This window comes from Ornithodoros turicata, chromosome 1 (genome assembly GCF_037126465.1).
Source record: "Ornithodoros turicata isolate Travis chromosome 1, ASM3712646v1, whole genome shotgun sequence".
Taxonomy (NCBI): Eukaryota; Metazoa; Arthropoda; class Arachnida; order Ixodida; family Argasidae; genus Ornithodoros; species Ornithodoros turicata.
Window position 1 is genome coordinate 25890997 of NC_088201.1, and position 26857 is coordinate 25917853.

General features: G+C 45.0%; 1 protein-coding gene across 7 annotated transcripts; it reads left to right on the forward strand.

Annotated features, from left to right (window-relative positions):
- The first annotated feature begins 7823 nt into the window (after positions 1-7823).
- LOC135377704 (G1/S-specific cyclin-E-like) lies at positions 7824-26850 on the forward strand. 7 transcript variants are annotated; one of them, XM_064610304.1, is made up of 13 exons: positions 7824-7980; positions 8569-8604; positions 8682-8758; positions 14520-14771; positions 15090-15147; positions 15292-15379; positions 18658-18978; positions 19604-19750; positions 19816-19911; positions 20108-20263; positions 22797-22908; positions 23668-23813; positions 23898-26850. In XM_064610304.1, exons 5-13 carry the CDS (start codon positions 15134-15136, stop codon positions 24006-24008), a joined length of 1191 nt encoding a protein of 396 aa, XP_064466374.1. In that variant the 5' UTR covers positions 7824-7980; positions 8569-8604; positions 8682-8758; positions 14520-14771; positions 15090-15133; the 3' UTR covers positions 24009-26850. The 7 variants fall into 7 exon arrangements, with proteins under 7 accessions (XP_064466374.1, XP_064466379.1, XP_064466378.1 ...); XM_064610309.1 differs by lacking the exon at positions 14520-14771; XM_064610308.1 differs by lacking the exon at positions 14520-14771 and having other exon boundaries at positions 8682-8717.
- The last annotated feature ends 7 nt before the right edge of the window (positions 26851-26857 follow it).

Here is a 26857-nt window from a genome sequence, read left to right on the forward strand (position 1 = left end):
TTTCGGTTTACATTACCCGTGTCCTCTGTCTGACACAGCTTGCATCGTTACAATAGCGTAGCCAGAAAAATATTTCGGGAGGGGTTCTGCGGGAACTGTACATGGTGGAGAGAATTTCACCCCCTTTTCCATCTCTCAAATGCACAACCAATGGTACTATTTCGGGCAGACACCCTCTGGCAGACATTGCATCGCTGTTAAAAATAATATCCGAGCTACTCACCATGGAAAGTTTAGGCCATCTAAGGGGCACAACTATGCATCCACGATTATATACACGAGTAACTCTGAACGCTGTCCAGACAATAACCTTTTTTGTAGTCGCAAAATAGCATTCATGGTAATGAGTATACTACCCTAACGTCCCTAACGTGTACATTGGTGAATACAACAACCACGGCCAGTTGCGCGCGTCGCTTCGAAGCGACGCGCGCCTGAGAAGCGCATCACCTTCGCCGACGGTGGTTTATCTGGGCGGGAAAGCGGTGATGGTGGTGGTGGTGCTGGTGAAACGGATCGCCGTTGTCGGCCTCACAGAGGAGGGCAACGTCACGACTAACGCCCTGAGGGAATATGCGTCCTGGGCCGACTTCTAAGGGAACTGTGCCGACATATGTCTGAAAGCGGTTTATCTGGCCCGCAGGTCGGCACCTACTCCAATCGTCTCTATCGCTCCAAATGATGTGGCCCTCTCACGTGAAATGAGGGATGTATCCCATGCGTTCCAGGTCGCCGCGGTTTCGGTTCCAGTTCATTTGCATATCAAAACTGGGGGGGGTGGATATCTTTACACACGTGAGTGTTTCAGGATTTTTCAAACGTGGAATGGCTTTCAACTAGGATGGTCTCTCATTCTGATCTCCCGCTTTTGCCCGAAATCCCCTGATTAAAGAGTTAATTAATGAATTTTATGTAATTAGTCACCTTGTAGTTGCATACTTTCTTCGAGGGGATGTCAGCCTGGCCGTAGAACTCAACTGCAAAAAAAGGCATCTATTTTGCTCTGCTAGTTTTTTATTAAAAATTCTGTACAGAATAAAAACAAACACTCTGTATACAGATAACGAATGATAGTGCATCCGAAAATGAACTAGACGCGGTTCACAATTTATTATTCTAGGCATTGGCAAGCTTCCTGCGGGCACGCACCCATAATTGGCTATCACGCTGCGTGGTTAATAAATGATTTTGAAGAAGTCTATAACGCGAAGATACAATTCGATCTGGGTGCGTCCAGGCAGGGCTGACTCCGGCTCACAGATCATGAAATTCAGCATGTGCTAGCCTATTCCAGAATCAGTGTCACTTTATTCGCGAGCACAAGTTTTCGTGATCGTCATCGCAAAATTCGCGAAAGTTAATACATCGTGAATATAAATATGTTTACATATGTCATACATGTTTGTATGGTCCATGATGTGGTTTTGCAGCCACCGCTGAAAATGGTATCGGTGAGGCTAGGAGTACAGCGACGTCCGCTGGGCATGGGCGTTCCCAGGATTTATTCGAAGGGGGGGGGGGGGGCAATCCCCACCGCACACACACACACTTACCCCTCTTTTTCTGGAGGCGGACGTTGCGGACTGTGCGGGTGTCCAGAGGTTCCTATTATGACATCTGAGAATGATCATTACGACTTATGACCAAAGTGCGCACTATTTTCACAAGCGATCTTGAAGCTCCAGGGGAGGGGGCACGCCCCCCCCCCCCCCCCTTGCCCTCCTCTCGGTACGCCCATGTAGCTGGGTGTCGACCAGAATGCCCCCTCCCCTGAGGTCCGCGAGGTTTTGGGCGTAGAATTTACTTTTGAGACTTCCGTGATGTGTCAATGAGTTGATGACTATGACTTGTAAGTTGCAGTACTACTTGACAGTTCTCAACATAGCAGAGGAACCTTCCGCAGACCACGTTGACGGTCGTTGGTTGGCGATCGGGTGTGTGTTTGAGGGCATTTGGGACACAATTGGTGGAGGAGCCGTAGACGTCGAAGGTTGCTTTGCATGTTTTCTGGTTCGCATGGAAACGTTACTTGAAATTTCTGAAGTGTCAGCCATCGGCAAGACGTAAGTTCTACTATGGTGAACTAGTTCTACGCGAAAGAAAAAAAAAAGAAAAGGAAAAGAGCACCGCGGTTACATGAATGCGACAGAAGCGAATCGTTTCGAGTTATCGCACCTCTTCGCACCTATCCCAACCGTGGATTGGTTGACGTCAGGGCCGGTGCTAGGGGTGTGCGAGGCCTGAGGCAAAGGCACATCGCGGGGCCTGTTTCACAGGCCCGGCTAGGCCTGCGCGCGGGGCCTATTCAAGCGCGGGGCCTATGGTGGTCACCTTACTCGCCCCCTATCCCCTATCGCCGGCCCTGGTTGACGTGACCCTGTCAGAGAGGATTCGTTGCAAGTCGATATGATGAGCTTTTGTCGCATTCATGTAAACGCGGCGTGAAGATTGGCGATGGAAGAATGAGCTATGCGCCACTGTTTTGAAGAAGAAGAGGAAGAAGGTTGGCTATTTTTATTAGCCCGCCATAGTTTTGATCACGTGGTTTTGATCGCTGGTTTCTTCTTCTTCTCCTCGCGCGTATTCAACGTCCAGCAATGTGCACATCAATAACTAATGGTACCGTGATGTTACACGTAAGGTTTGTCTGCGCAGTGTGGCGACATGTTGCACGTGCCGCAGGGTAGGACTGCGGATAATTTCGACCACCTGGGGTTCTTTTCACGTGCGCCGGAAATCTCCCACACACGGTGCTGGAAGTCACACAAGTCACAAGAACTAGAAGATACTTGTTTTGTACCTGATGAAGCGCGCAGACCCTGCGCAAAAGCTTGTAATTAAAGTTATTTTTTAGGTGTTCCATACTTTGTATCTTCATCTTCACCTTTCATCTTTGTACCTTCATCTTTGTTACTACTTCTTCTTCCATCTTAGACACTGGCCGTTATACACCAAGGGAGATAGGCCACGGCAAAACTATTAATTAAACGTGCCTATGTTACCTAGCTACAGGGGCGGCGGAAGGGGGGGGGGTTTACAGGGGTTACTGTAGACCCCCTAAATTTGTGAAGGGGGCGCAAAATTCCCATGAGGGTGAGGCGCCAAAGTGTTATCTCAGGTGCCGCATGCATGCAAATAAAATGTCATAAACCCTTTTCCTATCGAATCCTGAGGGGCACGGGCATGAATTGGGGGTGCGGTGGGGGATGGAAGGAGGCGCCGGTTGGGATCTGGGGTCCCCCTGAATTCAGGTGTTGCACCGCCCCTGCCTAGCTATGATTGAAGAGGATGATGAATTTGTGTCAACAGAGATGCAGTGCTGTGTGTGGGAGCATGCGAAGGAGCACGTGAAAAAAATAAAGCACAATGCATGGCTTATGCAACCTATGCACCCTAAGAAAAAATAGAGTATACCCAACTTTTATGCAGTGTAAAATTTTTGTCACTGAGATCACTCTTTTTTAGCGTAATGTTCACTCCTTTTTTTCTAAAGAGCGTTACACTGTCGCCCACAGGAGTGTAACTTAATCCTGCAAGGGAGTAAAAATTACTCTGCGTGGATGCGGGTCATTCACTACGTTACTACGTTGCTACTGTCATTCACTTACGTTACTTTGTTCCTGCTTTTTGTTTATTGATGAAGAGTGCCCCTTTACCATTCAGGCCCTGTGTCTGACTTCGCCCTGGGCGTATACACACTGAGAGGGGTTATATGGACGGGCGTACAGACGTTGAGACTTGGACTGACAAAGGATATGGCTCACGCACATACTTTGGCGATCACTCAACCGACGCGATTTTAGAGTACAGGTAATCAACGGACGAGAACCTGCGTATTCAGTGTGGCATGACATCGTCATAGTCGTCATAGCAGGGTAAAGAGAGTATCGGAAGAGTATAAGGTGGGGTGGTCAGAGTAAAGATGGGCAGAAAAGAGTATAGAATGAGTGTAAAAGTCATAGTTACACTCCCTTTACTCTTATTTACCCTTTTTTTCCCTTAGTGGGTACATGAGGTGAGAGCGATAAACAAATGATGTAATGCAAGATGTCAGGACCGACTCCAGCTTCCCGGTGAGCTGACCCATAACAGCGAAGTTAGTGAGAAATAAGGAACTCCCATCATGGACGAAGGTACGACCAGACAACTATGACGGAGGCGATCAAATATTCGACAGCTGTTTCATTCTGCACGCAGTGGGTGCACGTCAGGGATTCCCCACCCCAGACCCCCCTGCATTTTTTTTGCAACCCCCCCCCCCCCCCCTGAAATTTCTCAGGTGACCAACCAGCTCGGCCACCAACACGTTCTGGTAGAGAGTCCGGCGCAGCGAATTACATCCTGTACTGTCAAACTTGAGCTGTAGGACGCACAGTCATGCAGATGATCGTATACCATGCATTTGTCCAATCTGTGTGCTAGGTATTCATTGAGCTTCGTGAGACAAAGTGCTAGTCTTTTTTCTTTGTCGGTCGTGTGATTATGCATCTTAATGTTGAAATGCCGTTCATATGAATCTGTATTCTAATGTGCTGTGTTCTAACGTAATAACATGTACAAATAAAACGGGAAAGCTGTGCACAGATGTCACCATTGTGCCACGATTCTTTCCGTGTCTAAGAAAAATTCCTAAAGTGGAACCTTCACCAAGCAGTGGCGCTTCTAGCGGCCACTAGCGTAACCAACCCATGACACGGCGACCCGGTTCTCCCATATAGGCGATTGCCATCTGCCTCTCTAGTATAGTAGTAGGTCGTGAAGGACAGAATCTCGTAACCAGGGCGAGGAGTACGATGATAAGATAACGCCAGGAACCGCGTATATCTGACTCGAGTGATTTCAGCAAGTGCAGGCAAGACCTCAATTATCTGTCCAGGTACCTAGCGGATATCTTTGCCAGGCGGTCCGCTGTCTCATTGAGGGACAGTTCATGGGGACCGGGGACCCATGTGATTACAATCTCGGATATGGGACTGATTACGAGGGGCAAAAATGTAAGTATTAAGGAGTTTAGGTCGTGATCAGGGCCGGCGAGAGAAATTACGGGTCCGGGGATGACCCCGGATGAGTCCTGCCCTGGCCCCCTCTTCGCATGTCTCCTGGCGCTAGAAACCATCGGGCCCCTGAAGAGGCCCGGGTCCCGGGGCTCTGTCCCCGGCTGCCCCCCCCCCCCCCTCTCGCCGGCCCTGTTGGTGGCCAGAGCAGATATAACTGTTGGGGAATCTAATAGTAAAAGTACCTCGCCGAAGGTTCCGGGGAATTTCCGGAGGGCCATAATCATGGCCAGAAACTCACTTTCGTAAGGAGAATCCCGAAGGTGGACAGGAAACTGATAGTCCAACTGAGGAATGAAGAGGCCGACACCAGTCCGCTCCTCTGAGCCATACACGTCTGTTGCGATGACAAGGTGGTCGACCCACGCAGATCGTGCAAATCCGAGGGGAGAAATATTTATGGAGGGGGGGGGGGGGGGCAGTGTGACGGTCGCGAAAGTTTCTGCAGTTGCTGGCGTCTCTCTATGCATCATTCTTGAATAGTAGTTTTGAAGTTATTAGCTTTTCAAACTACCTCCAATCTCGTGACGCGCCCCCGCTGGTCATGACACCCCATATCCCATATGTAATCACATTAGTAAAACTTCAAATATTCTACATTTTCATCTCTCATTTCGCTGTATGCATAGCTATGTGTGTGTGTAGGCGCACCCCAGATCAGTGGGAATGGAGCGGGACGGGTTTCCGGATCGCGTTCCCCCTACCTTGGAGGCCTGGCTACGCGACTGAGCACAAGTGGAGAAAAGCCCGCAAGCGACACTTTCAGGGTTGTCAGGAGCTGTTGGACGGAGGGTAACTGAGGCGTGTTCGATTTACGACAACTGCATGCTATCCAAACGGAAATATCTCTGAAAGAGGTATTGTTTCTGACTACAAGAGAATTCTGACACTGGGAGAGAAAGGTGAGCTTTAAGAGGGGGGCGTACGCTCCTCAAGATATAACGCATCATTTGCAGTATGCCTGGGAAGGCCTAGACAAACTTTCCTTTTTTTTAGGCTCTCCATGATAAACAGCTTACTGAGGCGATAATCAGGGGCCTGCGAAAACAGGGCATAAGCAGGTTCCAGTATATGTCCGATGTGGCATTTATACACGTAAAGTAGGACAGTCCTACGCATTCCGACACGAATGCTGGAACAGCAACGTAATGCCGAGAGCCTTTGCAGCTTTGATGGTTAAATAATCAATATGATGGTCCCATGTCAGCCTGTCATTATACCATACGCCCAAGTACTTGAGCAGTATAGTCTCACGAACAGACAGCATGCCAATCTTCAGCTCGATTTTCAGGGCTGAAGTATTCGCAGGACATAAAATCACTGCTGACTTCTTTACATTCAGTGAGAGGTGGACTGAAGTCATCCATGTAGTCAAATTATCCAGGTACCTTGAATTTTGACACTTTGAATTTGAAAGTTTGACATATACATATGCAACGACGAGGAGGAGGCAAAGAACGCGACGTCGTCAGCGTAAGTAATCGTCACGTCCGGTTCCAAGGGAAGGGAACTCTTCAAGATATTAAAAAGCCGTGGGGATAACACAGAACCCTGGAGTACGCCTCTGTGTTGGGGTTGAGAGGAGGAAGCATAATGACCATCAGAACAAAAGAAAAACCTATCCCAAAGAAAATTTCTGACCCACGAGAGTATGTATACGGCGGAGTGCCAACCATGACCAGTCTTTGTAAAGGGACGCTGTATTCAATGCTGTCCTTTGCGTTTGCAATGTTTAGGGTAACGAGAGCACAAATGTTCCCCATCTCCCGGGCGAGACGAATCTGGTTCTCCATCCAGATAGAACATCGTGCGCGAAACTCAATTTGACTATCGTTAAGTATTGCAGAGGGTTCCACATGCACAGGCAATCTACGCGGTGTATGATGCGCTCAAACGTCTTGCAGAGGACAGACGTTAGTGCTATCGTTCTCCAGATGGAGGCTTCTAGTGGGAACCTTCTTCAGTAACACCACTCTGGCCAGCTTCCATTCGACAGGAATCCAGGAACGCTGTAGGGACACATTTACAGTGTTCAAGAGGCAAAAATTTTCCAAAAGCCGGGGCTCATGGTTAGAAAATAAGGCTTCAACAGCGGCTTGACACAACAGAAAACAACATTTAAAAATAGACGTTTCGTTTCTCATACGAGATACATCATCGGTGCAGCCACGGGGTATTGTACTCTGGTATTGTATTGTATACCGACCTTTTTAAGTAGCCTGTGTGGCTTTTCCCCGCATTCTGCCGTCTGGCTGCACCGATGATGTCTCTCGTATGAGAGACGAAACATCTGTTTTTAAATGTTGTTTTCTGTTATGTCAAGACGGTGTTGAAGCTTTATTTTCTAAGAGATCGAAAGGATGAGATGCCCACATAGACTTCAGCACCCTGTCGGAAATACCATCGGAGCCTGGTGCAGGCCTAGGGAGGATTCGCGCAACACATCCCAACTCATGCTCCGGAGCTGCAACGAACCCACAAGACGATGGTTGGGAGACAAAAAAAGGCACGGGAGGTACGTTGAGAAGGGACCTCGCATCCAGATCACACAGAACGGTAGGGTCAGTAGAAACACACGAGAACGACCTGCGGATAAACGCAACGGTGCCGATGCAGTGCCTTCCTGCGCTTCGTGTCAGATAGGAATGAGTTACGTCCATTATGAAATTCTTGCTTTGCAACGGATACAGTTCGTTTGAACATCGCCTTGAGAAATTGGTAATTTAACATAACACGTGTTAAGCGCGAGTTTGTTTCCATGCTGCTTTACGTCTTCTGTAGGGCCTCGTGCAGGTTTCGTTCCATCAAGGCGCATAATTCGACGTAGAGCGCTTGGTCAAGTTGGAAAGAGGATTGATCAATCGATCGAGAGATAGAAGAGACGGCTGTGAGCGCGCGGTCAGCAGCAGAGAGGTCATTAAAGGAGGTAAGAACTCCTAGCTGCAGCTATTTAGTTACGGGTGTAATAGGTGTGATATGGTTCTCCTACGCTTCGTAATTCTATTTACAAGTGCTTGTTCAATACTTCCCCTTATATAATGAGTGCAGCGTTAATACAAAGACGCACTTTTTTTGCGATACCGGACGTACCGCCATCCAGATATCTCTATCCATTGTTACGTCATTTGAAGAATCGTAGCACCCGATCAGACGCCAACGCGGAGGTACACATAACGTCGTCTGCTGTAGTCTGTCGGAGAACGGTGTAGAAGGAGCAAGAAAAAGTGATGAGCTTACGAGGATTGGTAATATGGCCTAAAGCGCTGGACAGAAAACGTGGGACCGTGCAATACAGGGTAAGGTGGGGCAAGATGAGACAGTTCTTACTCGACGCCGTCTGTACTCCATGCGCTTGAAACTTTACTCATAGGTTGCTCTGCATATACGCTTTGATTGCACGTGAGAATTGTCCGGATTGGTATTTGCGTTGAAGAGAAAAAAATCGGTTACTTCTGCCTGGAATGTAAAGACCCACAAAAAAGGCGCGATTTTCTGTAGTCCTTTTTCTTGTCAGCTGTGCAGCAGCGTGCCGCAGGATTATTCTGTCAATGTAAGTACACACTCTATTTCTTTATCATCGCAATCGCATTAAAATTTAAACACCTCACCCTTTCGTTTGACTCGCAGGCAAACAGGACTCTCGTATTTGTGGAATATCGCGAGGCAAGCAATATACATATAGTGTCTATTTTCGCTTTGGAAAGGTATGCTACTGCCTTCCTAAGTGATCTTCATGGTTCTAAGAGCTTATATACAGGGTGTCCCAGAAAACGTGTCATTGAATTATAATATAAAAACTACACCACCTAGAATCATTCGGTCAAGGGCATTTGTTCTTACTAGGTTTTTGCGACCTCCTGATGTGAATGTTATGTAACGTAAGTTTAATTATGTAAATTTTTGCGAACTGAACTCGGAGAGTTACCAAGTAAAGGCCACTTTTTTACCCCACCAATGTGAAGAGCGTGCCGAATTTACTCAAATTCATGATAACTCACAGGGATATTGAGGAACTATCCCATCGGTAAAAATAGCCGAACATCATACTTTACGGAACACCCGGAGCATAGCGCACAAAGTGTGCTACTGGGAGGTTTTGCACCATTTCGCATAACTTTCGATGGTATCATCAAGGTACCCTATCATGCAGTCGCTAAGAGGTTCCAAAGAGCCCGTCCGAGGTGCTTGGGATTGAACAATCAATGCGGAATGGAAAGTAGCAGAAGGGAGATATTTTAGTGCCCCATTCTTTCTAAGTACGATAACTCAAAAGAATTTGTGTGAGCCAGGACTTTTGTTCACTATTGCGGTGTTCATTAAACAGCAAACGTTTTCTTCGGCACTGGAGGACATTGGGTGCTCACAAAAAGAAGAAAAAAAAAGTTTGTAACACTCATAACATTACTGCTGAAAGGTAGTGAATACAGCCATGAAGAAATATAGGCCTGAGCTTGGGAGGACGACACGTAGGACAGCTCATTGAGCTGTCGTACGTGTATACTTTCGGTATACATGGCATACCAGGTACTCGGCATTCGGTATCCGGATACGGTATTCGGTATACTAGGTACGTGTCTTCCTTCTTGAGAGTGTTGCCCAAGCTCAAGGTTGTATTTCTTCATGGATCTCTTCCACCAGCAAACCACCAATGAAAGATGAAAGTCACTGAAAAGGTTAGGTAGCTGTAGGACTCGAACCCACATCTTCTGAGTTGCCGGTCCAGGGCTCTACCAATTGAGCTAAGCTAACACGCCTTCTCAGCGCCTTCTAGGGTGCGTCATCTGAAGGGTCAAACCTGCCACTCTCTCTCACTCATCCTCCTTTCATTTACATTTTTGCTCACTCATACACACATTCATACGACGGGATCGACGCAGGCGGCAACTGTTGCACATGAAAGAACTGATGTTCTGAGGCTGGAACAACATAGAAGGGACAATGTCCACCAATGTCCCACAAATGTCCAGAAGATATATCGCCGTGGATATCCACTGGAGTTTCGTGTGGACCCAAGTTAGATCCAGTGGATATCCACAGGAGTAGCACTTTCACCCTTTTGTTTGGTCTCCTGGTAGTGTATTTAACGAATTTCGCGGACATCTGGATACGTGCTGGATATATTAGCACCCTAGCATTTTAATGTATATTCACTTATTATGAGATATATCAAGACGCATTATTTGTCACTCTATATTACTACTAGGTTTGCGGCATGCGGCATTGCAAAATCTATTACAATGCAGCAACACTGTGTAACCAGCATATAAATGGCGTACCCCACCAGGCCGCCTCACTTGGGCGGAGGAGGAGAACCCTTGGAATCCCACAGTAGCCTCTATTTCACCAGCTCCGGTGGCGCAGCGGTAACGCGTGCGCTTGGAGACTGGGAGGTCCGCGGTTCGAATCCGCGGGCCGGCTGTGCCGTCTGGGGTTTTTCCTGGGTTTCCCTCAGATGTGTAATAGGCGTATGCCGGCACAGTTCCCCTGAAGTCGGCCCATGGACGCAGCTATCCTCCCCCCGAGCGGATTCCGCTCGGTCTTCCACTTCACCCTTTCCTCTCCTCCTCTCCACCACCTTTCTCTTCCCGAGAAACATGCCGCCTAATCAGGCAGGCAGACCTCTCGGGTTCCTCCTAACGACACTCCTCCTCCTCCTCCTCGCCTCTATTTCATTAAGAATAGTGGGGCGTAAAACATTCGTAACGGTGACGAAGGTTGATGCGTTTTTGCAATTCCTGTGCATCTTCATCGAGTCAAAGTAAATCCTGACATCCTTGGCTGTCAAATACTGTGTTTTTAATTCAGGTTATCGAATGTGATTATCTGCTCAGTAGAGCTGTAAAGCAAATACGTTCACTCTGTCGCTTGAAGAATGCTACGTAAATACGTTGCACAGAGCAGCACGCGAACGTTCTTATTTATTCATTCTATATCTCAGGACTTGCAAACTGCTTTATACATGGGAATCCAAATATCCAGAGCGCGATATTCTGTAGACGTACCTGCGACACCTGCTGTTTAGTGGGTAAAATCACAATACAAATGTCGCTCTGGGATATCCTATGCATATCTCATGGATGTTCGGATATTCAGGACGTTCGCGGCCATGCAGGGACGTCGCAGAGATATTAATGGTTTGCTGGGCACCAGCTGGCGTGCGTTTATGCTGTCCTATCTGTAGTGAATGGACACATTGCAAAGCACAGATGCCAGAAAGTCGTGCATTACCTGGTCAATTTCAAAGAGGGTAATCTTTACTGTAGTACCTTTAGTGCCCAGTTCGCATACTTCTCAGAAATAGTACACGCACCTTCGAGCAGACCTCTTGCATTTAGATACATAATCGGCATTCCAAATGCTGTATTCTCTTCAATGTCGAAAGCTGCGCCCTATCTCCAAAGCTTCTGACGCAGATGGCCCAGATGTGACATTGTTGGCTCTCTTGTGTTAGAGTGACATCGGCCTTGAAGTGTTGCTGAGTCATCTAAATTGACTGCATTTTAGAAAAAAATGATACTGATAGCTTACGGGACCGTGACTTCACACTCACTAGATTTGAGCAACCTTTTCTGCATAAGCTCTACATGGCTCCTACAACACAACACTGGCGGGGGGGGGGGGGGGGGACTATGGTATTTACTATAATCTAAGTAAACTACTACTACGATTTAAGCAAACAAATCATCTGTCTCCATTGAGTCTGTAGGCAAAAAAAAAAAAAAAAAAAGAGAGAGAGAGCGTGTTCTTGCGCTTAGCAAGTTCGCTGATATTCCTGAGGAAAAGGTGGTTTCGTCACACCCCCTTCTCCTCTGTGATCGTCATCGTTAAATCTCTGCCCTCGTAGGTACTTCTCCAAATGACGGCAGAGGGAAGAGTCACCGGGGCAATGTGAGGAGATGTGTTTGCAGGGACGTTGGTATGAGGAGCAGCAGAATTTATGACTCGACTTACCCTGGCGCTCCAATCGAACGAGTACTTTTCTTCCGCATACCGTACATTCCTTTTGTTGTAGTTTTAGGCGGAAGGTAATCAATGAACAGTAATTGTCCTCATCAAAATAAATAAAAAATAAATACATAAAAAATTAAAAAAAATGTTGTGGAGGAATTTTCGGAGAAATTTCAAAAAAATTTCCGAGCGGAGGAGAGTCTTTCCAGTGCTATGGCTTTTGCTTGTTCTCATCGACCCTGTTGAGAACCATGGTGTTTAAAGGGGGTAGCTGGTATAAGTTGCGTATAAGTTGGTATAGCTTGCGTAAGAGTAGCCAAAACACAAGGAAAGCAGAGGGAACACAAGCAGAAGCTGCTGTGTTGTCCTCCTTGTCCTTGTGTTCTTCTGACAGCTCTTATCCACGTTTCAATCCCCAGCAACCAAGCGCCCGTCAAAGGAGTGCTCATCAGCATTCATCTCGAATTCGAATCTTTTCCATCTCGGTAGGCAGTCTTCGACATTACCAAACGTTTGTGCGGAGTGGTTCCAGTAGACTAACACCTAGCTCTGTGGCAGTCCGAAGAAGTCTCAAGCCTACACCATCCGTATAACCATGCCTTCAGGAGTGGATCTAGAGGGGGTCCGAATGTCCTGACCACTCCTCTTTTTCTGTCATCACACAGTACAAGGCCGGAACCCCCCCCCCCCCCCCCCCCACACACACACGCACACCCTCAGGAAGACCCTGGATCGCCCACAACCCCTGCCATGTAGCATCAGTGGGACGACCTGCTCGTGGGTCATCTTCCAACGACTACTCCTTGTCATGCGGAAGTAACGTCATCTACTTTTGACAGTTTTCATGCGTTAATGAATACTGTCCAGTGTTGTCCCTTCCATCAGGCACACGTCAAAAGCACCCCAGGTGGTCGAAATTATCCGCAGTCAGATAAAATAGCTCAGGCTTCGTCGTCATTGATCTTATCCTCAGTCCTATCCTGCGGCACGTGCAGGATGTCGCCACACAAATAGGCTGACACATCTTGTAAATCTACTTCAATTATCATGATGCTGTTCTTTGCCTCAGACATTGCCACGTTGCGAAGTTCAAAGGAGTGCGACATGAGATCGAATGAGTGCAGACTGCCATGTGACTCGTGTTTATGCACACGGGAAGAGGAATTTGATGCATCGAATGCATTGCAATACCCTCACTACATCGCATCATACCTAGGCTTAGAACATGCACATTGAGCGCCCCTCGCACATCTGTTTTTTTTTCTTCTTTTTTTTTTTAGTATAAAGTATGGCACTTTTTTGTTTTCGGACTGTAAGTCGGACCACTAGTGCGGCAGACGTTGAATCTTTCGTCAATGGGGTGTGCTGGAAAGTCACGCCGAAATTTTTAAGGTTCCCCTCTTTTTTTTTTTTAGCGCCGCGAAGCATCTGTGGCTATGAGCGGCGTACAGACGTGGACCGATAGAGACAGGACAGCAAAGGAAGGAGTGGGGAACAGGGGGGGGGGGGGTTAGTATGCGTCCTGGGCCGACTTCAAGGGGAAGAAAGCATATTAATTAAAAGTGAAACGAAAGGGACATGTTATGCTAGCGCCATTAGAAATGTTCAGAGCCCTGCGTTTTTCTAGTTTTTGACGACTTGGATCGTTGGATTATTGAACCAGGTGGCAAATTTGGCAAAAAAAAAAAAAGAAGAAGAAGAAGAGAAAATGGCTAGTTCACCTGAGTTCACCATACTAACACATGTGGCCAATCTCCGTTGGTGGCTCACGGCCATCTTTTGATTGGTAGAAGAAGAAGATGGTGTCCCAACATGGTTTAACTCATAAGCAACATTTTTAATTCATTTTCGCTTAATCGCAAATGTAGTACTTTATCTTGATGAATCCTCTACGTTACATCGCCTGGGGGTTCCGATCATTTTTGTAAGAGGGTTTCTAAGTCATGGATCCCGGCTCACTCCCTCAGATATGTAGATATTCTCCGTCATTGTGAGCAACCCATGGAAGCCTTTCCTTCTTTTTCATTTCATAAAATTTCATATCCCCCATGGTAAAATAGTCCTTGTACTACATGGACTTACACTACATACTTGTAATACATGGACTGTGGTTACATCTTTTGTGGAAAGGAATGAGATTGACGTTTTCTAATCAGTTAGTTATGAAGATACCCACGAAATGCAGCAATACCACATTCGCATTGAGTTGACGTGGGCTTCTTATGCCCGAGTTGGGGTGACGACAAGGGTACGAACAAACAAACGTACAACACAGGACAAGACTCCCCTTGTCTGCACTTCAAACTCAGCGATATGTTGCCTATGTCAAGTTCCAGCTCAGTTGCATAATCCTTTTATACTCGCATTGAGTATTTTCCAGTACTACTAATGCGTGCGCCCCATTGTAAAAGCAGCAGAAAATCTGAAGTGTAGACAAGCCACGTTTTGTACATAAATACGTACATTAAATGATATCCACAATACGTCCAATACGTATTCCATTCCACTCCATTCAAGCCTTCGAACAGACGACACAGCACCGCGCACGTTGGCAACACTGGAGTTGAGAGGCCCTCTCTCCCTCTCCTCTCCCATCTCTCGTCAGCTGTTGGCGCGTTTGCCAAGAATCGAGCGCGCGCAAGTGTGTACTGTGTCCCTTGGCAGCCGAGGCGGCGGGTCGTCGATCCGTAGGGATTTGCTGTGTGTGTGGGATGCTCTCTAGATTTCTTCAAACTGCGTGATACATCTTCATTTTTTACCTTTGCAACAGTAAGTATAGTCCTTTTTTTTGATTTGCAATGAAACACCTTAATTTTTCTGACACACCGTGTTGTGTACCTTCCTATGGTAACCGGCAATGGCGCTTTGGCAACGTTGCCGGTTTACAAGATTGCCCCTTTTGACTCCTTGAAACTCAGGATAGTGGATCGAAAACATTTTTAGCACAGTGTACAGACACCAAATGGTCTCCTTGCGAAATTTTATAGCTTTTAGATGAAATTTTCTGTCACATTATTGACGACAATCGCGCGCTTTTTGTCGCGCCAAAAAGTCATTCCCGGTCTTTTTGTTCTGTGGTTTCTGTAGGTGTTTCCCCATGGAATTTTGACAATACCAGCAAAGAATCGATCATGTCTAAGAAGAAGTAAGTTTGAAAATTGTCTGGCCTTATTTTCTTGCGGATATTTGTTGGAAAAAGTGCACAATAACCCATTTTCTGGGCGGCAGTCCTGTTAGACTTGATGCCGTCGGATACGCCTCGCTAAGCTTCACATTTGGTCACTTTCAGCCTAAAATCCTCTAGACCTAAAAGGTCCAGGAGCATAATCGAGCCCAATATACTAAGGAGAAAACGTCGGACCGGACCTACCATTGAGGTTTGTGAATTTTCTGTTTTTGTTCGATTGCAAAGAAGGCTTACCCGTGGAGTGTGTAGATGATATTTGGCGGTTAGAATAGTTGCCGTCTCTGGGGTATGAGGCGTTCAAACAAACTGATGAAATAACTGTGTGCTTCGAAAGATATCTTACTAAGGAAGACACCAGGATGGTATGAAAGATTTGTCGACTTTATATTTTTCTTGTCGGAATTCCTGCATGATATTGGCGGGCTAATTTCGGCGTTCGTTAGGGTTGTTTTGTGTGTGAATCCGGCACATGATCTATCTCTACGATGCTTTTCTGTTTTTATTTCGCTAATAAATGCTTATGAGTAGGCATGCAGTGTACAATTTAGGGAAAAATTGGTTTTCTTTGTGACTGTATGGCGAAGGACCCACCCCTTGTCTTTTGTTGTGGTTCGACCTGGCGCGCCTTTTTTTTCGTTATGTCTAATTTCTGGACTTATTCTATATTTTGTTCGTTGTGTGGGATTACATGGCTAATTAATGTTTTCAGCTGTCTATTTGCCTTCTGGCGAATTTATATGGCAAATGCATAAGGTGAATATGTGACGAAATAAATGTTGCATGTCAACATGAATATGAATGATGAACTGTTTATAGCCTCATATAGCCTTTCTCCTGCAATTTTGTACAAGTACACCTTCTGTCCATTTTGGTTAAAAATGAATGGAAGGACACAATGCAGTGTGTTCGCTTTCATTCAGCTTGTTGTATTTTTTTTTTCTTTTTCGTTTGAGCCACCAAAAAGGCTGAGCCTGGAGTCTTTCAAAATAGGAGAAATATCCTAAAGATTGAGAAATCCTATTAAATCCTAAAGAAGCATAGTGTGTCATTAGCTGCACTGCTTTTTGTCTAGAAATGCATTGGTATCATTTGCAAGATTTCATGCTCTGCTAAACTTATTTGAGAGAATCCAGTTTTTCAGAGGTTGGGCCTTGATCAATGATGCCAGGTATTTTACTAAAAGTACAATTATGCGGTACTTTGTCTATCACTGCTTGCTGGCATACAGAGGCATCCTAAGGTCACCTTCGGCTTGGGAAAGGATGGCTGCGAAAGCCCTCTCTGGAGGCACTACCTAAAGATTGCACAACAGCCAGAAAAAATTCTAGACGTAGAATTTACATACGTACGCCTCTCGCTGGATACAGGGTGTCTACTAACCTCGAAAACCGGGAATTTTGATGTGACTGGAAAAGTCAGGGAAGTTGCCAAAAAGCAGCTCAGGAGGGAAAGTCAGGAAAAATCGCAAGAAAATGGAAGTGCCATGACGATACGCAGCGAATCAGTGCGGTTGACATGTGGCTGCAGTGGTTGAGCAGCCAAGCTGCAGCAACGTTGCCGCGAGTAACAGTTCGCAAATACGACAAGCTCCAAGGCAGGAAAGTGGGCAGCCTCACTACCAGGTGACATCTAACAAAAAAGACAAGGGTCATAAATGATGCACAGTACGAGGTCTGCCCCCTACTGCAGGAAAAAGAAATTGCTCTCTTAAATAGTAACGCGAAACATCTATTTGTATTCTGTTAGTTTGAATTCAATAAATGATCTGTATTATTCAATTCAGCAAGTGAGCTGTTTTATGAATGCCCTCTATCAAAATGTAGAGCAGTTCAGTGTTTTTGGATGTTTTGGTCAGGGAATTCGCTTGAAATAATTAGTGAAAACCTGGAAAAGTCAGGGAATTTGAAGGCTGCAATTTGGTAGACACCCTGAGATGTGACTCGTGATTCACTCTGTTGCAGAAATATTCTGGATTTCAAAGCTGCAGAAAAATTAAAAAAAAAAGAAGAGAAGCGAAACAGTGAAAAGTGGAATAGCAATATTCTAAATTACATGGCAGAAATTTTTTTCATGCTCGCTTTATTGCTCACCTAATGAGCTCTCGGGACCCCTGCCATCCAGCACCCAGTACACCGCCCTCAGAACAGCTGTGCTGACATACCACAAAATGCAAGGACCCAAGTAAAGGAAATTGACTGTCTTGTTTATGCACACACCAAGCTTTTTCTTCTCCAATTCCATTGTGGTGATCCTTTGTCTCCTGAGTCACCATTTGGGTGCCTATGGGTCATCAACCTGTCATTGCTGTGTTATGAGAGCAACCATCGAAGGTGTCCTAATGCCCGTCAAGTCTGAAAAGGGATTTTTTATTAGCCTCTGACATACCTTTTCCCACCCTCTTCTACAGTGAGAATGTCTGCGATGCCCTCACTGTAGCCCTTAATGTATCACTGATATTTGTATTGCTGTAATATCAGGCTGCACCAGCTCGCGTGGTGTAGCGGTTAGGATGATCACCGAGACTGGGTGGTGACGTCAGTTCCAATCCCGGCACCTGCTTAGTGGGCAGAAAGTATTCCCGGGTTTTCCCGGAAGACTTTCCAGATGAATGTAGGCACAGTTCCCCCTGATGTTGGCCCAGGAATTCATCCTAACCTCCTGTCCCCCACTCCTTCCTGCTGTCCTCTCTCCATCTGTCCACATCTGCATGCTGGTCATAGCCACATTTCCTTTGTGTCACTAACACTGAGAAAAGGCTGCCTGGCGCGAGGCATTTCACTTCCATCCAGTTCAGTCGATCCATGCGCTCTTCCTGCAGTGAAAAGTGTAGGATAGCACAGTGGCCCCACACGTTAGCTCTTGACGTGTCTCCCCAACCCTTTTGACCATTGCCTTTGCATTTGATGTGCAACAGGGAATCAAGAATGTAGTGGCCCTCTGAGTAATTGTGAGCCATACCCCTGCTTTGTCCTATCTGGAATGCAGTAATGCGGTAGTGCTTGGTTCTTCATGGAAGATTTCTCTGGGTTTTCCAGTATTCAAAGTCATATAGGGTTTTGTGGCATACTGATATCTTCTTGCTTTTGATGTCGTTAGCTTGCAGTGTTGACCTTATCTTTCCTTCGGTGATGCCGTACCCAAATTATCGGGGCTCAAATTCTTGTCTTATTCATTGTCTTGTTATGGTAAATCTTCCATTTTATCGAGGTCCCAAAGATATATTTTTCTACAATTAACCAAGTTACAAGCTGACACCTGGATTTGGTTAAAAGACATTTGGTCTTAAAACCATTGTTTCACGACCAAATTGTGGGACCAAAAGTGGCAAATGGTTGTATAATTAAAAAAAAAAAAAATCTGGCATAGGTTCTGTCGAATGATATAGGTTGAGAACCACTTCTTTGAACAAATGTAAACCCATGGGGATATGTATATCACATGATTTGACACGTACCTTCTGTCTTTCAGGAATACTTAGTACCACTGGATGAGAGCACAGATGGTGGCCGTTCCTTGCTTGATGATTCTTTTGAATCAGAAGCTGGATCAGTGGAAACACAAACACCAAAAAACTATAGCCACTTCAGAGGCATTCACTGCCTGCCAACACCCGAGTCGTCCTCCACTAGAGCATCGCCATTGCCACAGATTCCTTGGGCTGACCCAGAGAACGTATGGGGACTGATGGTGCGCAAGGACGTCATCTACGAGCATAGTGCAGCGGTTCTAAATCAACACCCAGCGTTGCAGCCAAGGATGCGCACTATACTACTTGATTGGCTAATCGAGGTTAGCCTGTATTATGTGTCTGTACATACGTACCTGAGCTATACTTCCCTAAAACAGACTCCGTTCTTCCAATTCTCTGTTGGGCTCTTCTCAAAAGCCATTGTGCTCCACCTAGTGTAAATAGGTTCAAGATATACATAGCCTATAGCACCCTTCCTGCTTCCAGTATAATGCGAGACATCATATTCTATTTAGTTGTTTACTTGAAGAACAACGGTGAGACTGTGCACTACATGGGTTAACTTTCATAATGCAACATTTTAGTGTTAGTGCAAGCAAGCTGGTGTAAGCTAGTTGTCAGTAATATTTCCCTTGGTCTGGGGTGACATGGATGAGAACTGACATGAATGGAGGAGACGAGGCTTGAACTTTTCCGTCTTTTCTTGTCCACTTGTTCGTCTTTGTCCATATTGCTCTGGGCTCAGGGAAATGTTACCAACAGTTGTATTCTATTTTGATCAAACTGTAGCATGGTGGAGAAATGGAATGGGGGACGACAACTGGGTCTGCCTACTTCTGTGTTGTCCTTCATTTTGCCCAAGTCTACGACATGCCAGTTTGCTATGAAATTGCTATGCTATGGTGATGCTGTGGTTGCCTGCTTTATAATAATTCTTGCATGCAGGTTTGTGAGGTGTACAGGCTACACAGAGACACCTACTACCTGGCACAGGATTTTGTTGACCGTTACCTTACAAAGTCATCTGATCTCCCCAAGAGCCAACTTCAGCTGCTTGGTATCACAGCGCTATTCCTTGCTGCAAAGATGGAGGTACGTGCTTACTTTGGTGTTTCTGTTACAAATGGGCGCCTTACAACATAGTGTTTGCTCTGTAGGAAATCTACCCACCAAAACTGACAGAGTTTGCATACGTCACTGATGGTGCATGTCAGGAGAGTGAAATTCTTGACAAAGAACTCTCTATTCTCACAGTAAGTTTGGGACAAGCTTTAAATCTCTTTAACTCAATCCCCTATGGGCCCCAATATGTAGCTCACTGTGCATCTATACCTCATCATATGCCACACCTATACTGCATCTATACATCTATGCTTTTAAACCTTCCATTTCTTAAGTGCAGGCAGTTTGATTAAAGTGCATTTAGTAAAATTAATTATCTTCTTTCAGGCACTAAACTGGGACCTCACTCCAGTTACAGTGAATGGCTGGCTCAATGTGTACCTCCAGGTTGCAGCTGATATTGAGAGGAGAGAGTCTGGGAATGAAGAAGAAAACTTCCTCCACCCAAGGTTTTCCACCTGTGCTTTTGCAAGAGTAGCACAGGTAACATGCATGAAGTTATGACGTGTGCAATGGATAGACAAATCTTCTGGTTCAGTAAGGTGCCATTTTCCCCAAGCTCTGTTTGAGTTCCCTTGTGACGAGGGAACTGCCTTGATTGCGAGCACCAGGAGGCATATCTAGGAAATAGCAAGTGGGTTGGGTAGTTGGGTACGCTTGCCCTGGTGCCACTTGATGGGGGATCACAGGGACACATACATAGGGCCCTGTGTTTTTACCCGCTTTTACTCCCTGATTTGCATCATCACCACTCAGGGTAAAACCCGAAAATGAACTTGGCCAAGTGCCAGTAGACGATTTCAGAAATTGCATGCTTGGCCCACCAGGGAGCGCAGTGTTGCGAAAGCCCCGCTGCACCTTGGGATTTAGTTCTCATGAGTCAGAGAGAAGAAGAAGAGCGCAAACGGTTTTCTCTCTCCTTCACCTCCCGCACCTTCGAGCAACAGGCAGACGAGCACGAATGTAAACCATTTCCCACGACGCGATGCGCGTGACTTGGGCGATGGAGGGCCCCCGTGCGGAGCACAAGGGCAATATTTGAACCATGACGAAAACCCGAGACTGGGAAAAACCCAGCTCGCTTGCTTTTTAACCATTTTATCTGAATATTTGAAATCACCACTCAGCACAGCTGTTCTGCTTCTTGTGTCGATCTAAAATGCGAGTAGTGCTTTTAATTAATTTTCTACCAGAGAATCTACTTTTCCACCTGCTATAACCTGATTTGACCCTGTGTTATGGCTCCTGACATAAAACCAGATATTTTTTCTTCAAATTTTCAAATTTCAAGAAACATAAAACCTGAAAACACGAGGCTGTGCACATATATAATGGGGAGAAATGGGGGTGGTGACGGCAATGCTTACAATCCATGCTGTGTCCAGACGAGTGGGTTGGACAAGCTAAAACTAATACTTCCATATTTGAGAGCATACACGGGTCGAGGGCAGGCTCTGTGCTCATCCTCTGCTGGGTGTAGAAAGGGAAGAAACTGGAAAAACTGACTTTGATCACATCACAGACCAATTTAGCCGTGAAATTTTGCTGCGCAATTCTGCTGCTTGCTACGAGTGCCGTTCTCTTTAGATACACCAGTGCAAGAACCTAATCATTTTTGAAAGGCAAAAACAAGCCGACACTCTTTGGCTGCACATATTGTACGAGTTTACATATTGCAGTATCGTTGCTAATGTTAACTACTGTTAACTACCTGCGCACTGGTGACGATGGCCCAGTGAGGTCGAAACAGTTGTCCAGTGCTGGTACGGCAACGTTTCGTTTACAGTTAAAACTCCGTTAATTCGAAGTCGCTCGGCCCACAAAAGAATCTTCGAATTAAGCGAACTCAAATACACGGTTGACTCTTTATACATTTATCGACATGAAGATGCGTTCACTGATGCTCAGGACGAAAAAACTCACTCACTTTTGTTTGCTGCACACTGTAATTTGCATCACAAGTTAGCTTTTATTTTTTCGAGACTGGATATTAAATCCATGAGATCGGTTGCATGCACTGTTCGCCTCTATGAAGTCCCGCACCACATGAACGGAAGCCAGCACCTCAGTAAATGGTGGCACACGTGGTGGCTTATAGTCAACTTTGGCGGTCTCATCATCATCAGTTCTGTCAGCGTCTCGCAGTACTTGTTCATGATCTTGTCACTGTTCTTCAAGATCATCAACAGCGGTACACCAAACTGGTACGCCAGGCAGGTTTTCGAACACGTTCGAGCTTTTGCAGTCTCGCTAACTGCCAGTTTGTCTTTGTCAGCGTTTTGTACTTTGGCATGGTTTCTTCACACAGCAGTCGATCACAGGTTACGCGTTGCGTCCCAAAACATGCGAGAACACGAAGGACAGAACTGGCAACAAGGGAAGGCGAGGGAAGCAAAAGCGTGGTTAGAGGAGTGGCAATAGTGAGGGGTTTGTGCAATATGAATGTGAAGTGACCTGGCATGTGGTTTCCGCGAAGCTGAGGGTGACTCACCAATGTGCAGCGCTCATGGACATTGAAGGAACCGTGCGGGAAATGCTTCTAATAGGCCATTTGAAAAAGTTCCAGGGAGCAGGGTGTGCCGGGAAATGCTGTGCCAAACGACAGCGATTTGCGTACTGGTGTGTGCACCATCACTGTTGTTTTGTACAGCATTTCCCGGCATGCCCTCCCGGGCGCGCGCGCTGCTCCCTGGAACTTTTGCAAATGGCCTATTAAGGAGGCTGTGGTGCACACATGCTTTGAATCAAGCAGTCAGATCGCAATGCGCAAAAGTGGGACTGCAGAAATCCTTCGAATTATATGAGAATTTCCAACTAACGTGGTTTTGTTTTTATAATCTATTTTGGAAGATTTGCTGAGCTGTAAATTACAAAGACATTTCCACACTTGTATAACTGTGGAGGTAGACATTATTTCCATGAATTGACTATTTGTTTCATGGTGCTTTGTCAGTGATGTCTAATTTGTGTGTTTATTGCTTAGCTCCTGCTACATTTTTTTTTGCAATCCTTTCAGTTGGTGGATCTATGCATGCTGGACATAGAGTGTCTCCAATTCCCATACAGTATTGTAGCAGCCACAGCACTACATCACATGATGACGCCGGCTATTGCGTCGGCTGTTTCAGGTTTGTGGATTTGGAAACTAATGCAGTTGATTTGGATGCTATGTCAGAGCTGAAGTGTGTCCTCAAGAAATTGCCCAAGCATTGAAGCATATTTTATATGGGCTGCGTATGGCGATATGGACGTTTTTGGGTAAAACCAGATATTGTGTGAAGTTAGCCCCGACTCCTCAATTATCGGAACAATCACTCAAGATAGTAACACAATTCCTACTTGTCAGCTTTTCATTTTCCAGTGACTTCACTTAGTTCATGTTTGAGGTAAGAGGTGGAACTGCTAATGATCTCATGTGCATGCCCTTGAACACATCGGAGCATGTCAAACTGTTTTATATAGCTTTGGTTTCTGTTGTGTTTGATCACGTTCGATTCGTTCCACCTGCAACACGAAAAATACAAGCACAAGGTGCAATGCTACGAGTTCCCCAGTTGCTAACACTGTGTAGTCTTAATTTGAAATTAAAATACTTTGTTACAAGTAACTGCTTGAAGTGTTCCACAAGTACTGAGGGACCGATAAGTTTTATTGTAGCTGAATCTGCCAACGCAATGAGTTCTACAGTAAACACGTACCTGTGTGTTTCTATGGTTGCGAGAAAAGAACAAATTTATTATTCTAAACCATTCATCAAATTTTCATTATTTTCTCTTTCTTTTTTTTTTTTTTTTTTTCTTGTCTTCCACCAGGCTTTTCTGCTTGTGAGATGACACCTGTGTTTTGCATCCAAATCTTGCATAAAAATTCCCTATTAATGTCCTCAGGTTACAAGACAGTACACCTGCTGGAATGCATAGAATGGATGGCCCCATTTGCAGCCGTTGCTCACGAAGAGCTCAAGCACGGGACTCGTCCACAAACTAGGGACAGTCACGAGATCCAAGTGCATCATGTCAACATCCAGTTATTGGTGTGTGTTGCAACATTTTAGGTTTCATTTAGTCCAATTTAATTAATGTGACCCCTTTTCATCTAATCCTTTATTCGATTCTAGGACAAAGCCTTGTGCCTGAAGAAGGAGTACGGCAGGAACAGCACACCACCGAAGCGAGACAAGACCATTTCCAGTGGCTTGGGTCTACTAACTCCTCCTCCACCTGAATAGTATTCGATTTTTGGTTCATGAATGCCAATACATGTGCAACAAGGTTTTTGTGTCTGGTAGTGGCACAGGGTACTGGGCCTGGCCATGAGACAAGGGGCATTTGAACTTTTCTAGTCTTGTAGCCTTGGAACTATTGTGTATTGCTACGGTACATGTCATACAATGGGCTACAATTCGCAGTGACTGTGTCAGTCATTATTTTGATACAGCAAGGGGGTGTAGGGATACGGAAGCAAATGGGATGGTACTTGTTTTTACGTGTCAGTTGTGTACACCACATGTGCCGCTGGCAGTACATATTGCACATCCACAGCTTGAACACTATTATTCAGGAATTAAGTACATACATATATCTCAAATGTGCATGCTTAGTTAAAGCCAGGTACATATAGGTGTAACATTTTTGTGGGCTTCACGAGTGCACTATTATTCGAAAGGTGCTATGAACTCTATCTTTTCTTTTATGCTTTTAAGTGGTAGTCTACAAATGATTTTAAAGTAAGCATACTGCAGCTGTAGATGATTTTAGTTTGTGAAGACAAATTTTATACTCTGGGTTGGAATAAATTGATACCTCCTATGTTATAGGGTATTTGTTAGCCATCAGCTGTATTTCACACACACACACAAAAAGAAGGGGGGGATGAGAGAAAAACAATTTACCCCATACCTGCTCACATAACTCCACTTTATAGGCCACAATCTTTCAGGACATCTTAGCTTAGGTGAAAGAAAGGCAGTTCTTAATGTTTAATTCCCTAATACAAAAGGCTAGCAGTTGTTGCCCATGCTGCTTGTTGCATGAATCAAAATGTGTTTTAATGCTGTTTCTTAACTTCCCAAGAGAGCATTGCACTCGGTCTCATTTTCAAGCACATATGCGAGTGCTTTTAATGTTAAGCGACGTTCAAACCTCTTAGAACAGTATATCTATGTCTACATAGTTTTTTCAGTGATGAAAGAAGTGAAGAAACATTTCTTTTCGTGGTCGAAGTTATTGTATCTTCACTCTGCAAATCTTTTATTGCTGTCTAGATAGTGTTTTATTCCTCTTCATTGAAAATATCAGACATAAGGCTGAAAATTAAAAGTGCTCTGTTAAATCACACAAGTTTGCCACCAGTCAGTTCATTGTAGAACTACTTGCATTCATAGGAGGCATTATGTCGACAACAGTCCAATATATGCATGTTTTCCCTATCCAGTCAAGTTAACACCGCGGAGAAGTTCCAGTATCTCCCAAAACAGATGCAGATACAAAACAATATCTGGATGCAGTGTGATTTGTTATTAAAGCAGAATTGCAACAGAATCTGCATCAGGCAACAAAAGTAGTTGTGCGATGTCCTGCTGGCTGCACGTTAATGTGAAGTAACTCTTAATTTGTCAGTACCATACCAGTAGACCATTACTATGTTTGACTATTGGACAGTGTCCCTATTTGACGTGCCCAACTAGTGCAGCCAGTACAGAATGCGCTCTATTTAGACGTGATAGGAACTACGATCTTGTCATGAGTCGCACAAAGTGCCACTGTCTCAAGAACCAATCATGTAGTGTTGCGATGCTCTTTCTACTTTAGTTGGAGGGCGTGGCAAAATTGCTTCTGAATGCATTCTTTTGATGTGCTAGCTTCATATTTTTTGTGACTATGGTATGTTTTAATGCCAGAACACTACTTTTATGGGTGCATCTTATACTATATGTATTTATTTTATGTGAGCTGTGTCACTTTTATGACATTTTAACTTTACTGTAAATGTGTGGGAGATGAGGGGCACAAAGTTCTCAAAATGACTCTTAAAACTGTGTGTACTGCCTTCACATGATTGTATGCTTGCTGTCAGTGTAACAGGTTTAAAGCACTGCAGTCAGTTATCTGAGAGGAACCTCCACCAGAGACATTTGTTCTGCATATTAAATCAGCAAGAAGTACACATAACCAGTTTGTATGTGCTCTAGCCAGATGTTCAAAGATCTCCATCTGCACGTTTCATTGTTAATGTGCACCATGAATTTCTTCAAATTTTGTTGTACAGAGTTGCATGGCACTTGTTGCACGTGTGCTGTTGAGTGTAGTATTTTCCCCTTTATTGTTGGGAACAAAAATAGACAGATTTTTCTTCTTGCTCAGGATAGACAAGGTTTAAACCTGAAGTACAAATATATATATATATATATTCCTGTCTCACAAAAGCCCACATCATCAACAGACTGTTTTATGGTGCAATAACAGTTTCTCGTGTTGAGTGAATGGAGAATATATATCAAAGCAATGCCATATGCCATTTAAAAGCCTTTGTCTGAGGCATGTGTACATGAGTGAATGGAAAAAGCAGTGTCATTCCTTCAGATGTTGGTGAAAAAGAGAATGTGCACCACTTTGCAGTTCAGCATTTCCATCCCACTAGCTTGTAGTTTGGCTGGCTTTGGTACTTCTGCTCATGACATGCTGTAACCTTTCGTAGTGAAAAGTGGAGTAGTTTATGAATTATATTAAACATTCATAGAAGGCTGTGTCATGGAAAGTGCCAGTACAATGGATTTTTATTATTTCTGTTCTCTAACATTGATCCTGTAGGTGTCTGTAAATATACTGTGATCTCTAAGATGACAACTTTTTCTTTTACTTAGAATGCCATACTGGTCTTCCAGTGTTTTTACACTGAATGCTTCAATGCTTTCTAATGTCAGTCTTTGGTATTTTGGGGACCAATTGTTATGTGGATGCTGTGAAGATTCCAATTCCTCTTCCCAGTCTCTTGCACATGGCAGTTCATTGATGCTGTTGAACACAATTCTATGTAAAGTTTCCTTATTAAAGATGCAGTCACACAATGTATGTAAAG